We start from the raw sequence: 12,675 nt of genomic DNA, 5'->3' as shown, positions 1-12,675 counted from the left end.
ATACCCTAAACAGTGGAATATATTCTAAAACCCTATCAAAGTTTACGAAACTATAATAAAAATACGAAAATACCTCCAAAATTTGAAAAAATGGTCATTGGTCATGGTTCTATTTGTTTTTCTCCTAAAAGGGACTATATCTAGTGTAGACTAGTAAACTAGTTGTTGAAAACAGACCCATTTACAAAAAATTCAAGCTCCAAAAAAAAAAGAATCAAAGATGTGAGGTTGTGTGTCTTTTCTGAATTTCAACGACTAGAAGCTTCTTCCCTCAAAAAACGTTGTTTAATTTTACAACCTTTTTTAGGTTTTTGAGAATCCATCCAACTTTTTTGACATTAGACATGGGAACATATAAATAAATGAGTAATTCCAAAAACACAATAAACAGAAAGAAAAATAAATGCAATCCCGCAAGGGTCAGATATACAGAAATCTGTATGTCTCTCCTTACGATTTTAGGTGAAGAAAAAAAGGCCTTGGAAGTAGCTTCTAAAGTCTGTCCAGATATAATTGGCAGTGGAAACAAGAATGCCTGTAACTTTTGACAGTCAAATATAATTATGGAAATTTTTTTTGCTTGTTTTAGAGAATCAAGAGCGCTATATTTCAATGTATTTTTGGTTGAAAAATTCGCGATTTTTAGCGGTTAAATTTGCGATTGCAAAAATTGAGCTTTTTTTCTACTTATGCTATAACGTTCATTTTTACACCAGTAGTAGTTCAACCTTAGGTTAAGAAGTTTGTTAAATTTCAAGGCAAACAGAAAAGTCCTTCGGAAGATATGGGACCCGAAATACCCCTTGGTAGCACTTTTCTGTGAAATATCAAATCTCCAACTTATTACTAAAAACGGGGGTAGTGATATGATTGATAAAACAGTTTTTTGATCATAAAACATTTTACGATCTCTTTAATGACCTCATAGCCAAACTGTGTTTAGTGTTTTGGGAATTAGCAAAGTTCTTTAATGACTTAAAAATAACAAAGGCAATATAAGTTCATGCTTATCTTTTCAATAAAAACAATTATACTGTGACTTCGTTGCGAAATAATCAATAATACCAATAATCGTCAGCCGTGCAAAATTACTCGAATCTGATTGGTTTAGAGGAGTGCAATTAATCGTTAATTGCACTATTACCACTTTTTGCACTCTTCGGCGGGGGGACACTTTTGTCCCCTTATTCTTTTCTCTCCCAAGTCCTGTGTCAGAGACTTTTTTTTACTATATAATAAAAAACAAAGAAATTTTACGTTACAATAGCTTCTTTTAATTGAAAACAAAGAAAAATTACACTGCAATGTTTTCTTTTTAAACAAAAGAAAAAAAGGAGGTTTTCGAATGTTTACAAAAATATAAAAGTTAGAAAAAGATTCTTTTTCAAAACTATTTACTGTCGATTACCTCGGAATCGTATGTTTTGTCGTGCAATTAACGATTAATCACTCGTAACAAAGGAGAAAATACCGTAATTTGCACTCGTCCTTCGGACTCGTGCAAATTACTATTTTCTCCTTTGTTACTCGTGATTAATCGTTAATTGCACTCCAAACCATACGATTACTAGTACTAATACCAATGCACCAACACTTAACATTTTCCAACTTTTAATTGCACTGTTAAAAAAAGATAACACAACCCCCGTTTTTAGTAATAAGTTGGAGATTTGATATTTCACATAAAAGTGCTACCAAGGGTATTTCGGGTCCCATATCTTCCGAAGGACTTTTCTGTTTGCCTTGAAATTTTACAAACTTCTTAACCTAAGGTTGAACTACCACTGGTGTAAAAATGCAGGCTATAGCATAAGTAGAAAAAATGCTCAATTTTTGCAATCGCAAATTTAACCGTTAAGAATCGCGAATTTTTCAACAAAAAATACATTGAAATATAGCGCTCTTGATTCTCTAAAACAAGCAAAAAAAATTTCCATAATTATATTTGACTGTCAAAAGTTACAGGCATTCTTGTTTCCACTGCCAATTATATCTGGACAGACTTTAGTGTTTACATTATTTGATTGACAGTTTTATTATAAGGTTATAAGTAATAACCGACTAGTTTACTAGTCTATATCTAGTGGCATGCTATGCTACCACCTCAAGCAAAGCACTTATCAGTGGCCCCCGGGTTACTAAGGTCCAGGCCTGGTTCAAATCTAAAGTTTCAGTTTAAAGTTTTATTGGCTCATAAAAGTTTGTTAAAGTAGGTATCGTTTTTATTCAATGAAATGAGTTATCGAAATCATAAGAGTATCCAAAATTACCATATATAACAAATCTAAAAATATATATAGTACCTAATAATGCAAGTGATTTATAAATATACGGAAGGAATTTGATATTATTTTGATTATAATGCTAATTAATCATTTGTTGTCGATTTTGTCTTTTATTTTATGGTGCTTAAGAATTTCTTCAAGAATAAGCTGGTGGTGCGTCTTGAGGAGGCATAACTTTTTGTTCTTGTTGTCTTGGTTGTTGCTGATAATCATTACCATATGTGACTTGACCACCACTAGATGTTGGCATTGCTGCTTGACTGTATTGCTGTGGTGGATAATATTGTGGTTGGTTTGGATTGTATGCTGGTTGTTGAGAGTAGGGTGCCGAAGTTTGAGGGTAGGAAGCTGATGTAGGTGGTGGGTAGGGGTGCACTTGCTGGTAGTTACTTGATGCTACCCCGACACCTCCATATCCGGGTTGAGCTGGTGAATTGACTAGTATTCCTGTTTATGAAAATGATAGAAAAATAAACCGGTAAGAACCGATCTTTTACTAACTGTATTCGCCTTCGCCCTTCACCAAGTAGTTTCTTTTGACGATTTTGAATAAATATATATTCTTGAATCTATTACAAATATTTAAACCTCGAAAATTTCCTCTTTTCACTTCTTTTCTCGTCTAGAATATTTTTGTCGTCTTTTTAGTTTTTTTTCCTGTTGCACTTTTTTGTCAAATCATTTGTCTTACAATTTCTTCACCATAGTTCATCTTTTATGTATACAAGCATTTCTCTTCTCTAATATTTAGAATACTCCTTATTCATCGCTTTGAGTTTCATATTTCACTTCTAAACTATTGTATTATGATCCGTTTTGGAAAGAGCAGGGGAGACGGTTTCCATGAAAAATCAGAAATCAAAAACTAAATAAGCACTTTTTTATAAGAACAATTTTATACTTTGCACATTCGTTTGTTATAGCTAATACCCTGTAAAAGTGTCTCTACTTTTGCATACTGTATTCATGATATGCACCATTGCAATGTCTTCTGACATTACATCACAGACCCAACAGCTGATTGGTTGTAAGTGACATAATATCGGTTAATACGGAATGCAATGGTGCATATTATTATAGTCATTATATAATTGGATAATGTTGAATGAGATCGGCAAGCATGCTAGCGCCCCCTTCTAACAGACCCGGTGGGATTTTTTCAGCCAGTGGGAGTAAAAATAACGGACTGAAACTCGATGGGGATTGATATTCCCGTATATTTTAAGACTGGGGAATTAAATTTCATTTTTTTCAATTCAGAAAATTCAACGGGGATAGGAAAAAAGTATAATATTTAGCAGTGAAGATTGGTTTATTTGATTATTTTTCAAGGGGGGCGTACGGGGTATGAATCCGAAAAAGGGGGATAAAAACTTTATAATACCAAAATTTCGAAGCAAAATTTCATGGATTTCCGATACCGAAACAATTTCAGAATTCCAAAATACCAAAGGAATTTTGCCCGATTTCCGAAATTCCGAAGAAAAAAGGGTCGATTTCCGCAATTCCAAAATACCGTACGCCCACTTTTCAGCGGGGACAAAAATTGAAGTAAAATTTTCTACCGGAGACGATATTTTGGCCAATTTTCCCCGTGGAAAGGATCCCAGCGGGTCTGTGAGAAGGGGGTATGTTGTATCCATTTCTATATGTTAAATATACACCTGTCTCGCTCGCAGCTCTGGCGGTGGAAGTTTTTTCCACATCAGGGATAGAAATTTATATCGATTCCCCCAAATAGGAATAGAAATTTTATTATTCCAAGCTAAAGAAATCCAGTAGGGAAAGTTTTGAATAAAAGTCAATTTCCCAGTGTGGTTGAAATCGTGCGATATTTTTCCAGTAGAGGGCTGAGTTTTGGCAAAACTTCCAGTTGGGTGAGAGTCTCAACAAAGTCTGTGTCTTAATATACTAATGCTAAGTTGAGTTTACAACTGATCAATCTGCGGTGGCGAAGTCCTCGTGCAAAATAACATGAAACAGCAAACGTTGGTTTTCACAAGATACTGAATTTCTATTAGAGAGCAATCACTATCATAAAAGGAATAAAAATAAAAGAAACGATCGCATTCGTCATTGACGAGTACCTTCTAAAGTCTCTGTTAGTTTGGGCTTGTACCCGGTCAAAATTGATTGGCGGGTTGGGCGTAAACGCCACCGAAAACTGAGACAAATATGTTTAGATAAACTTTACCTTGACTTTCTTGCGGGTTACAACAACCACCTCTGCCCAATTTAAATGCCGCCAACAAAGACAAAATAAATGCTTTGATGTTGAGTATAGAAACAGCAAGGGAAAGAATGGAACCAAGTCTTCGGTCGTATGAATTGCAATCATCATAACAAATATAATTGTTAAAGTAATCCCAGTAACAATGTTGATTGTAGCTGATACCAGTACTAAAAATTCAAAGAGATAGCGATTGTAGCGTTGGTCCATGAATCCCTAGCAATGGGACTTTATCCCCTTTTAAAAAAGCACTTAAAATTAACAGGTCGAACTAAATTTGATTATTTATAGTCTCGAATGCAGGACGACTTATAATATAAAAGAGATAGAAAATAAAAAATATTGATAACCCCGAATAAACGCTTTGGGCATTTAGGCGTTTGGGCGTTTTTTATTCTTTTGGTTTTTACGAGAGGCATTTTTTTGAAGGGGGCGCTTAAAATAAGGGGGTATTTATTCGAAGTAATACGGTATATATTTTGGTCAAATTTTCTAGTGGGGAGTTGGTCCCAACGGGTCTGTGACACAAGGTGTTCTTTTTCAAATTCCAAACTAGTTTTTCTTGGCATTTCGGATAATCGAAGATGAGTTTTTATAAGGTTCTTTAATAGTTGGTCATTTGAAATAATAAAAATCACGCGTTCTTCAGAAAAAGTGACAAAATTGCTTTATTACTGGTTAACGACCATCCAAATCAAATAAGAGCTTTTAAAAACTCCATCTCGTCTCGATAATCCAAGGGCCGGTGTGCTTCCACTTAAAAAAAACACACTTGAAAACATCACTCATCTCATTTTTACAACCCAGCTCAATGTTACATTAAACGCACACCGTTTTCGACTATAATGGCTTATCTTTTACTTGATATTCATGATATGCACCATTGCAATGTCTTCAACGGGCCCAACAGCTGATTGGTTGTATGTGACGTATTGACTGATTTTACATCACATCACTTACAACCAATCAGCTGTTGGGTCCGTTATGTAATGTCAGAAGACATTGTAATGGTGCATATCATGAATAGACCTTATCAGGATTTTTGATTTTTCTAAAAAATCGATGCATTGTGGGATTGTTTCGAGTGTATTACAGTAGAATTCCCTCAAGGAATTCCTATGAGATTTCTATTGTAATACACTCAAAACAATCCCACAATGTATCGCTTTTTTAGAACTAGCCATAACTTTCATTAAGGTGATGCTGCAGCAAAACGAACACATAGAGTTGAATTTGCGTTCAAAAGGAATGATCTTAGCCCTACAGTAATTTTTGTTAAGAGTGACCTCTCATCTGAGACAAAATTCTTTCAAATGCTAAGAAATGTGTCAAGGGAGTGATTTACAGTCTACTTAGAGTGACATCCGTGCCTTGTCTTACATGTTTTTCAAAGAACAATTTCATAAAAATACGAGGCTGAAATTTGGCCAAAACCTAAGAACAAATTAAGAAGAATCTGAGCCTCAAATTTCAGAAATTACTGAGAAGTACAGGTTTTCATTTTCATTAATACTGACATTTAAGCCTGAAAAACTCAAATAAAATTAAGAGCAGCCCAGCCCGAATCATATGACTTACTGGTTTTTCCTACAAAAAGCGTATATCTGAAGATACTGCTCTTCATATGTTATTTTACTAATGTACACGTTTAGCAACATATCTGTTCGAATACTATGAGTAGAGTAATTTTTTTAACCTATGAAGAGCGTATAAAAAGGGAATTTCCCAGAAAAAGGAATTTCCTTAGATTCATTAACTCTCCAGGGATAAGAGAAAGACAAAATGAGATTTCAAAATGAGTAATCAGATCAAAATAACTCCGGAAAAGTCTTTTTGATGATAAAACAATAGAGAGACCGTAAGATAAGAATGCTACCGTTAAGCAGAACTAAAATACTGAAATACGTGCAAACGCAAACGCAAAATTATAAGATGTTTGTCCAACTTCCTTATGTGTGAAGCTATGAATGCCATCCTAGGTCGCTTTAGGCTCCCTGCGGTGGCAAAAATCAAAAACTCCGTTAAGGTCTTTTGAGAACTGACCTTCCCGATAAAAGAAACCAAATTGACTTACGCGAAACCAATGAAGCACATAATACAGCATGAAATGGTGAAAATGATAGCGAAAATACACATGACCAAAGCACCTGTCTTTAAACCTCTTGAATTCTCATCAGCTCCCGATCTCATACACAGCACTCCAGCAATGATCACGAAAATACCTGTAGAAAGTGAATTTATTGTTGGCTAATTATATTTCTGGTTCGTGTTATGAAGATTTTCTATCATCGCTTTGATTAAAGTCGAATCGCTTATGAAAAGTTTACTTTAATGTGGTTTAATGGGATAAACTTTTGCGGGGATTAAATTTCCCAGATCTCGCGGATTTAGGTATGTCATCCGCGAAAATAAATCCCATTGGAAATTTTGAAGAGCCTCATCCGCGAAATATTTCTAAACAAAACTCAGAATATGTCAAATAAATACTATTTGAATGGTTACTTGCATCAAATAAGCACAAATGGACTTTCGTGATATTATCATGATAGCGCTATCAGAATCATATAAAATGAAAACTAAGAGAATAGGTTCAAGCTTGAAGGAAGTTATCATAGAAACCAGTAAAGTTGAAAATGAGGACCTACCTGACCATATGCCAGCACCGGAGATAGAAGTCCAATACTCTGGAGCTGCAGCTGCCATTACAATGCCAATAATAATGGTGATCAAACCATTGACCAATAAAATGTTTCCTGGAACAAGAAGACAAACATTTTGAAGTTTTTGCCCAAAACCTTTGGAAACATTTTCCATGTATAAAGCAATTTTTAGTTCTTCGTGAGCCGTTAGAACTATTGAGAACAATTGACTAATATTCAAGCTTCTTCTTGTCTTATGGCCGGTATCCACTTTTGCACAAAATAGGCGACAGTTTTTATCACAACCTTTTTTGCCTAAAGAAAAGATTACGTCATAAAAAAGTTTCGCACGAACAAAAAAAAGTTGAAGGAAGTTCAACTTTTTTCAACCGTTCAACAATTTTGACCAATGGAATTGCTTCATTTTTCAACCAACCAATGACCTTACAAAAACGTTAAAAGTTTTTGCTCTTCTCGCGTGAAAGTGGAGACCGGCCTTTACCAAAATCTGTTAGTTGGAGAAGTTATAGCATGTGTAAGTATCAAAATCGGGATAAATTTCGACGTTTAGGTTATAGGTTGAAATAGTATGAATTAAGTACTTAGTTCATTGGAACAAATTGAAAATTGTTTCTGGGGACTTACATTTCAAAAAAGATACTTTAACGCTAAAGGATTTTAAATGCTCTATTAAATGAACCTTTAGGAGGCGAAAGACGTATATATACGTTTTGAAAAGGTCATTTTACCGATACACAGTCTTTTGTTCATAACTCCTGACCACTTGAGATTCAGAGAAAAAAAATCTGCTATTTTTTGTAGCTGAGAGAAAGAGCTTTCCAACGATACCAAAGTTGATACCTGAATCGTTTGTCCTGGTCGAGAAATTGCCTTTGAAAGAATAAATTTCCAGAAAAAAATGATGAACTTTTTGGCCTTTTTCAAAAAAGTTATAGCGGCTTTGAAAGGTTAAGATGCTTAGAAACTGGAATTTTAAGATAAAAAAATTCCTACCGTATTTTCTGACGATAATTGCTGGCGATGAGTACATTTGATAAGGCAAAACGTAGGAAGCAGGCGTGGCCTGTGGTGGCGGAAGGGCGCCGCTAACTTGTGCTGGTTGTTCAGGAAGGTACATTGTTCCCTGTGCCTTTTGGTTTTGCTGAGCCATTTATGTGTATTTGTGTTTTTTATCTTTTTAGTTATTATATGTGATTTTCTCTGTAAAAGAATAGGAAATCTCATACATTTAATTGCAAAAAGTTATCGATTTCATGATTAATCATAATATTTTCACCCTTTAATTGTCAAGCTTTTTAAAAAAGGTTTGGCGCTTATTTGCCAGTTTTTGGAGCAATTTAACTTAATTTCACGAAAAAAAAACATGTATCAACCAAAAATTTCCATTTTGATTCGAAGATAGAATAATGATTATTCTCAGTTTCAAAAAGTTTTGACTATTATTATGTTTTCATTTCAATAATTTCATTAGAAATCTTGGGAAAAGTTATAAATTTTCTGCAAAGAAATCGAAAAAGAAACATAAACAAGTAAGCAGACAGAAAACCAGACAAAAAAAACTGACGGATAGAATTTGGAAATCTATGCTTTTTATGTCACATTCCGGTGTCACAAGCCTGGTGGGACTCCCTACCCACTTTAAGAAATTGGCCAAAATTACGGTCCAATGGGTGAGAAAAGTACCAGACCAACTGGGAATTTGACTTTTATTTCATTTTCAATATAATGTACACCGAAACCATCCCCACTGGATCTTGTGAGGTGAAAACAACAGATTTTTCTATATCCCGTTTGGATTAAAATAGAAATGTTTATCGAAACTGTGAGAAAAGATTCCACCTGGGCTGCGAGAAAAGGATGTTGTTAGTGTTAGCGTGAAGGCGTTTTGGATACATATAAAAATTACATTTCAATAAAAATTTAAGAGTAAGATTAAGCCATTGTCAATTTTCAGGTATTAAGAATATTTGTCAAAACCACCGATTAAACGAATTGGGAATTAAGTTGAACGTTCCCGGCCAATCATTGAAGTTGAGTATTCCTCGATTAGAAAACAACAGATTTGATTCCAAGATAGTTTAGAAGATATGGTGTCGCTTCATTGTGACTCATTGGTCAATTTAATTCATTAAATTCCTCTTTCATTCAAGCATGTCTTGAATATGCTGGTGGTGCGTCTTGAGGAGGTATAACTTTTTGTTCTTCTTGTCTTGGTTGTTGCTGATAATCATTACCATACGTGACTTGACCACCACTAGCTGTTGGCATTGCTGCTTGACTGTATTGCTGTGGTGGATAATATTGTGGCTGGTTTGGATTGTACGCTGGTTGTTGTGAGGGTGCTGATCCTTGAGGGTATGGAGCTGATGTAGGTGGCTGATACCCTGAATTCGGTGGATAACCTGATGGCTGTTGCTGGTAGTTACTGGTTGCCACTACGGTGCCACCGTACCCTGGATATCGAGGGCCGGCAACGACAATACCTTGAAAGGCCATAAAGAGAGGATTAACTTTTTGATAAATTCAAAAAAATATACAAAGATGAAAGGCGTTTTGAAAGGCGTTTCTCTTTATAGAATCGTTTTTGCGAATTGTGCTAAACAAAGACGTTAATAGGAATGCACCTAAAATCACGAGTTATGCTCTTTCATTGTTCTTTGCATATTGCACTAAAGTAAATATAGTCAACCGTTGCAAAACCAAAGGAGACTCACAACCGCCATTCGTCATTTGCTCTACCATTAAGCTGTAGGCCTACATAAAACTCCTCATAAAACTAGGTTTATTCAAATCGAGAATACACAGGTTGCAAAATTATATCGGTGCAGTCAGAACATGTGATTACTCGAAAAAGTTCACGTGAGTTTATTCCCATGTTACTTATGCTTTCCAACCAACAGTTGATAACTTTGTTAGTGTCTATAGATTCGAACCAATCAGAAATAAATGTCACGTAACACATAACACATAAAAATTTTGATTAAAAGCGTGATTTGTCTTCAGACTTTAATTTTGCAAACTGTTTATTAAAATTACATACCTTGCGTTTCTCTATTACCATGGCAGCATACACCACGTCCGCAATAAATTGCTGCAACCAGAGACAGAATGAAGGTGATGAAATTCAACAAAGATACAACCATGGAGAGAATTGCACCAACGGTAGAATCGTCTTGTAAACAGTAGTTATCACATACCCAATTTCCATTATAATCATAGTAGCAATTACTATAATCATCACAAGAAATGCCAACACTGAAATGAAAATTTCAAACAGGTGAATAATATACACGCTTTTTTTAATCAAGGTTAGACGAAGTGATGATGTCAGAGTGCTCGATGGATATAACCAGAGCTATATAATTATCAAGAAAAGTTATCATTCGATTCATCAAACAAAATTACAAATTTTTTTTCTAAATGACTACAACAAGAAATAAATTTTTTTATACGAAACATAACCTAAATTTAACATGTAATATACATCTCAAGCAAAAATATAGTGTTTTTGTGAAAGTCATGATCATTATCCAGGATAATTGGCCATTCACAGGTAAAATACTCTTAAAATGCCTTAAAATTGGCTTTCTTAGGTTCGGTTGAAAAGTCTTTGATGAAAAATATGATTAAAAACGCTTACATAAATGCTGTATTTGATATTGTACCGTAAAATTATAAGACCACGTTCAAAAAAGGGATCTGCGGTAAGCAATTCTCCATTTATCAATATGTAATATTATGGTTTTCATTGTAGACAAACATATGGACCAAGAAACTTACATAAATCCAATCAGATTCATGATGCCAGAAGCGAAAGTGAAAATCATTGCAAAAATCAACATAATCAGAGCACCGATTCTCATTCCACGTGCTTCTGCATTTCCACCAGCGCTCATGGTAAGTGATGCAGCAATGATAACAAAGATAGCGGACCATATGCCACCGCCGGATACTGAGGTCCAGAATCTCGATGCCACCGCAACCATGACAATACCTTGGAGAAGAGTGATGATCCCAACAATAAGAAGGGCAATACCTGGTGAAAAAATCAAAATTGTATGTTAATGCATTTGTCTCGAAAATGTCAGAAAGATTCGACGAAAAAGTGCAGAATTTGCAGCTCGACCTCGCGCTGAACCACTGGCGCTTTGCAAAGTCAGGGCTGCATTTAAAATAGTTAAAACACATGCGTAACTTGAATTTTGACCGACCACAAAGCTTAAAATTATCTGTCAGCGCTGTCTAGTGTTTTGTTTTAGTTAAAATGTTGAAGTCTTGTACTAGATTTAGTTCTACTAGTAAAGGAGTTCAAATGTCAAAATGATTAAGATTATCCTTTGACAAATCATTTTCCTCGTATCAAATTTGCCGTCAAGCTGACCCTCATAGAACAATTATCAGGGGTTCCTAAGTAAAAGTAAGTTTGCGACCGCAGTCAAGGGCGACCCAAAGGCTCCCTTTTCGTATGGCTGTCTACCCGAAGGTAAGGGGAGGGCGCCACTCCACTCCAATTCACCACTTACCCTTGATCCGTCTCTTTACTTGCTGAGCATCAAGCAGAGAGGCATCAAGTACCATTTTGGGAATCTTTGGTATGACCCGGCTGAAGATCGAACCCACAACCTTGCGCACCGTAGCTGGATGCTCTACCTTCATGCTACGGTCGCTTCATGCTACGGTCGCTAGGGGTTCCTAACTTACCAAGTTTTCTCACTGCCGTTGCTTTAGGTGCGAAATGGTTATGAGGAGGGGCGATGGTGGATGTGGGTTGTGGACCCGCTACAATTGTTGTTGTGTTGTTATGTTGTTGGTATCCACCTTGGGGTGGTGGTGGCTGCTGGTGCACATGCGGCCCACTCGGAACTTGTTGGTAAGACATTTTCTGAATTATCTATAAAAAAAGGTTATCGTTCTACACATGCAATTTGTGCTTTACTAAGCTATTACTTGATGTCAATCGATACTTCGATTATCAGTCGGATTGAGAGAGAGTAATACTGGTTGGTATTGTGATGGTTTCGATCACAGACTTGTACCGCAATGGACTGTATTAGAATCCCAAGAGCTTCTTTATTTTTACTCATATAAAAGAAAAATGCTTAAATCAGGTAATTTATTTGCCGTTCGATAAGGACATGCCGTCGAGGCTCGAAACATTGACCAAACGGGGACTCTTCTTTGAAACCCAAAGCCAAATTTGTGCAAAAGGGACGCTGAAAGCACCCCTCTAGGGCGATTTAATACACGCAGCATAAAAAAGAGCATCAATGAAACTCCTCCATCAAATATATCCACCGAAGGAAAGCCGGAAAGCGCCGCCTTATTAATTTCGCTTAGCGAAAGTATTACGATAGCCTTTCTGCGGCGGCGGGGGAGAATTTTTTTGGGGCGAAGATTATGGCGTTGGCGTTTGACCCGGGCGTTCTCTGGTTAGTTGGTTCGGTATACTATGAAGATAATCATAAGTCGCGTTTTTTTTTGCTCGAATATTAATTCCACA

General features: G+C 35.8%; 2 protein-coding genes across 2 annotated transcripts; both read right to left on the bottom strand.

Moving 5' to 3' along the window:
• Positions 1–2,200: 2,200 nt before the first annotated feature.
• LOC136804346 (uncharacterized) lies at positions 2,201–8,377 on the bottom strand. Its single transcript, XM_067061055.1, has 5 exons — positions 8,169–8,377; positions 7,161–7,268; positions 6,590–6,737; positions 4,480–4,685; positions 2,201–2,732 (listed from the first exon to the last, which is right to left on the bottom strand). The coding sequence occupies exons 1-5, from the start codon at positions 8,323–8,325 to the stop codon at positions 2,422–2,424; spliced, it is 930 nt and encodes a 309-aa protein (XP_066917156.1). The 5' UTR covers positions 8,326–8,377; the 3' UTR covers positions 2,201–2,421.
• A 490-nt stretch (positions 8,378–8,867) lies between these two features.
• LOC136804345 (uncharacterized) lies at positions 8,868–12,066 on the bottom strand. The gene is made up of 4 exons (XM_067061054.1): positions 11,877–12,066; positions 10,956–11,211; positions 10,216–10,430; positions 8,868–9,658 (listed from the first exon to the last, which is right to left on the bottom strand). The coding sequence occupies exons 1-4, from the start codon at positions 12,052–12,054 to the stop codon at positions 9,321–9,323; spliced, it is 987 nt and encodes a 328-aa protein (XP_066917155.1). The 5' UTR covers positions 12,055–12,066; the 3' UTR covers positions 8,868–9,320.
• Positions 12,067–12,675: the final 609 nt, after the last annotated feature.

The sequence above is a fragment of the Clytia hemisphaerica genome, unplaced genomic scaffold, assembly GCF_902728285.1.
Source record: "Clytia hemisphaerica strain Z4C2 unplaced genomic scaffold, Clytia hemisphaerica genome assembly, whole genome shotgun sequence".
Classification (NCBI taxonomy): domain Eukaryota; kingdom Metazoa; phylum Cnidaria; class Hydrozoa; order Leptothecata; family Clytiidae; genus Clytia; species Clytia hemisphaerica.
This window is presented reverse-complemented; position numbering and strand designations above follow the sequence as displayed.

What these genes read in the sequence shown, in the direction of transcription:
- LOC136804346 (XM_067061055.1), bottom strand. Translation starts at nt 8,325, where the DNA reads ATGGCTCAGCAAAACCAAAAGGCACAGGGAACAATGTACCTTCCTGAA. An exon ending in CGGTGCTGGCATATGGTCAG is followed by an intron (nt 6,738 to 7,160) that starts GTAGGTCCTCAT and finishes CACTTTCTACAG; the next exon opens with GTATTTTCGTGATCATTGCT. An exon ending in ATGTGCTTCATTGGTTTCGC is followed by an intron (nt 4,686 to 6,589) that starts GTAAGTCAATTT and finishes TTGAATTTTTAG; the next exon opens with TACTGGTATCAGCTACAATC.
- LOC136804345 (XM_067061054.1), bottom strand. Translation starts at nt 12,054, where the DNA reads ATGTCTTACCAACAAGTTCCGAGTGGGCCGCATGTGCACCAGCAGCCA. An exon ending in AACGGCAGTGAGAAAACTTG is followed by an intron (nt 11,212 to 11,876) that starts GTAAGTTAGGAA and finishes TTTTTTCACCAG; the next exon opens with GTATTGCCCTTCTTATTGTT. An exon ending in TGGTAATAGAGAAACGCAAG is followed by an intron (nt 9,659 to 10,215) that starts GTATGTAATTTT and finishes TGGCCTTTCAAG; the next exon opens with GTATTGTCGTTGCCGGCCCT.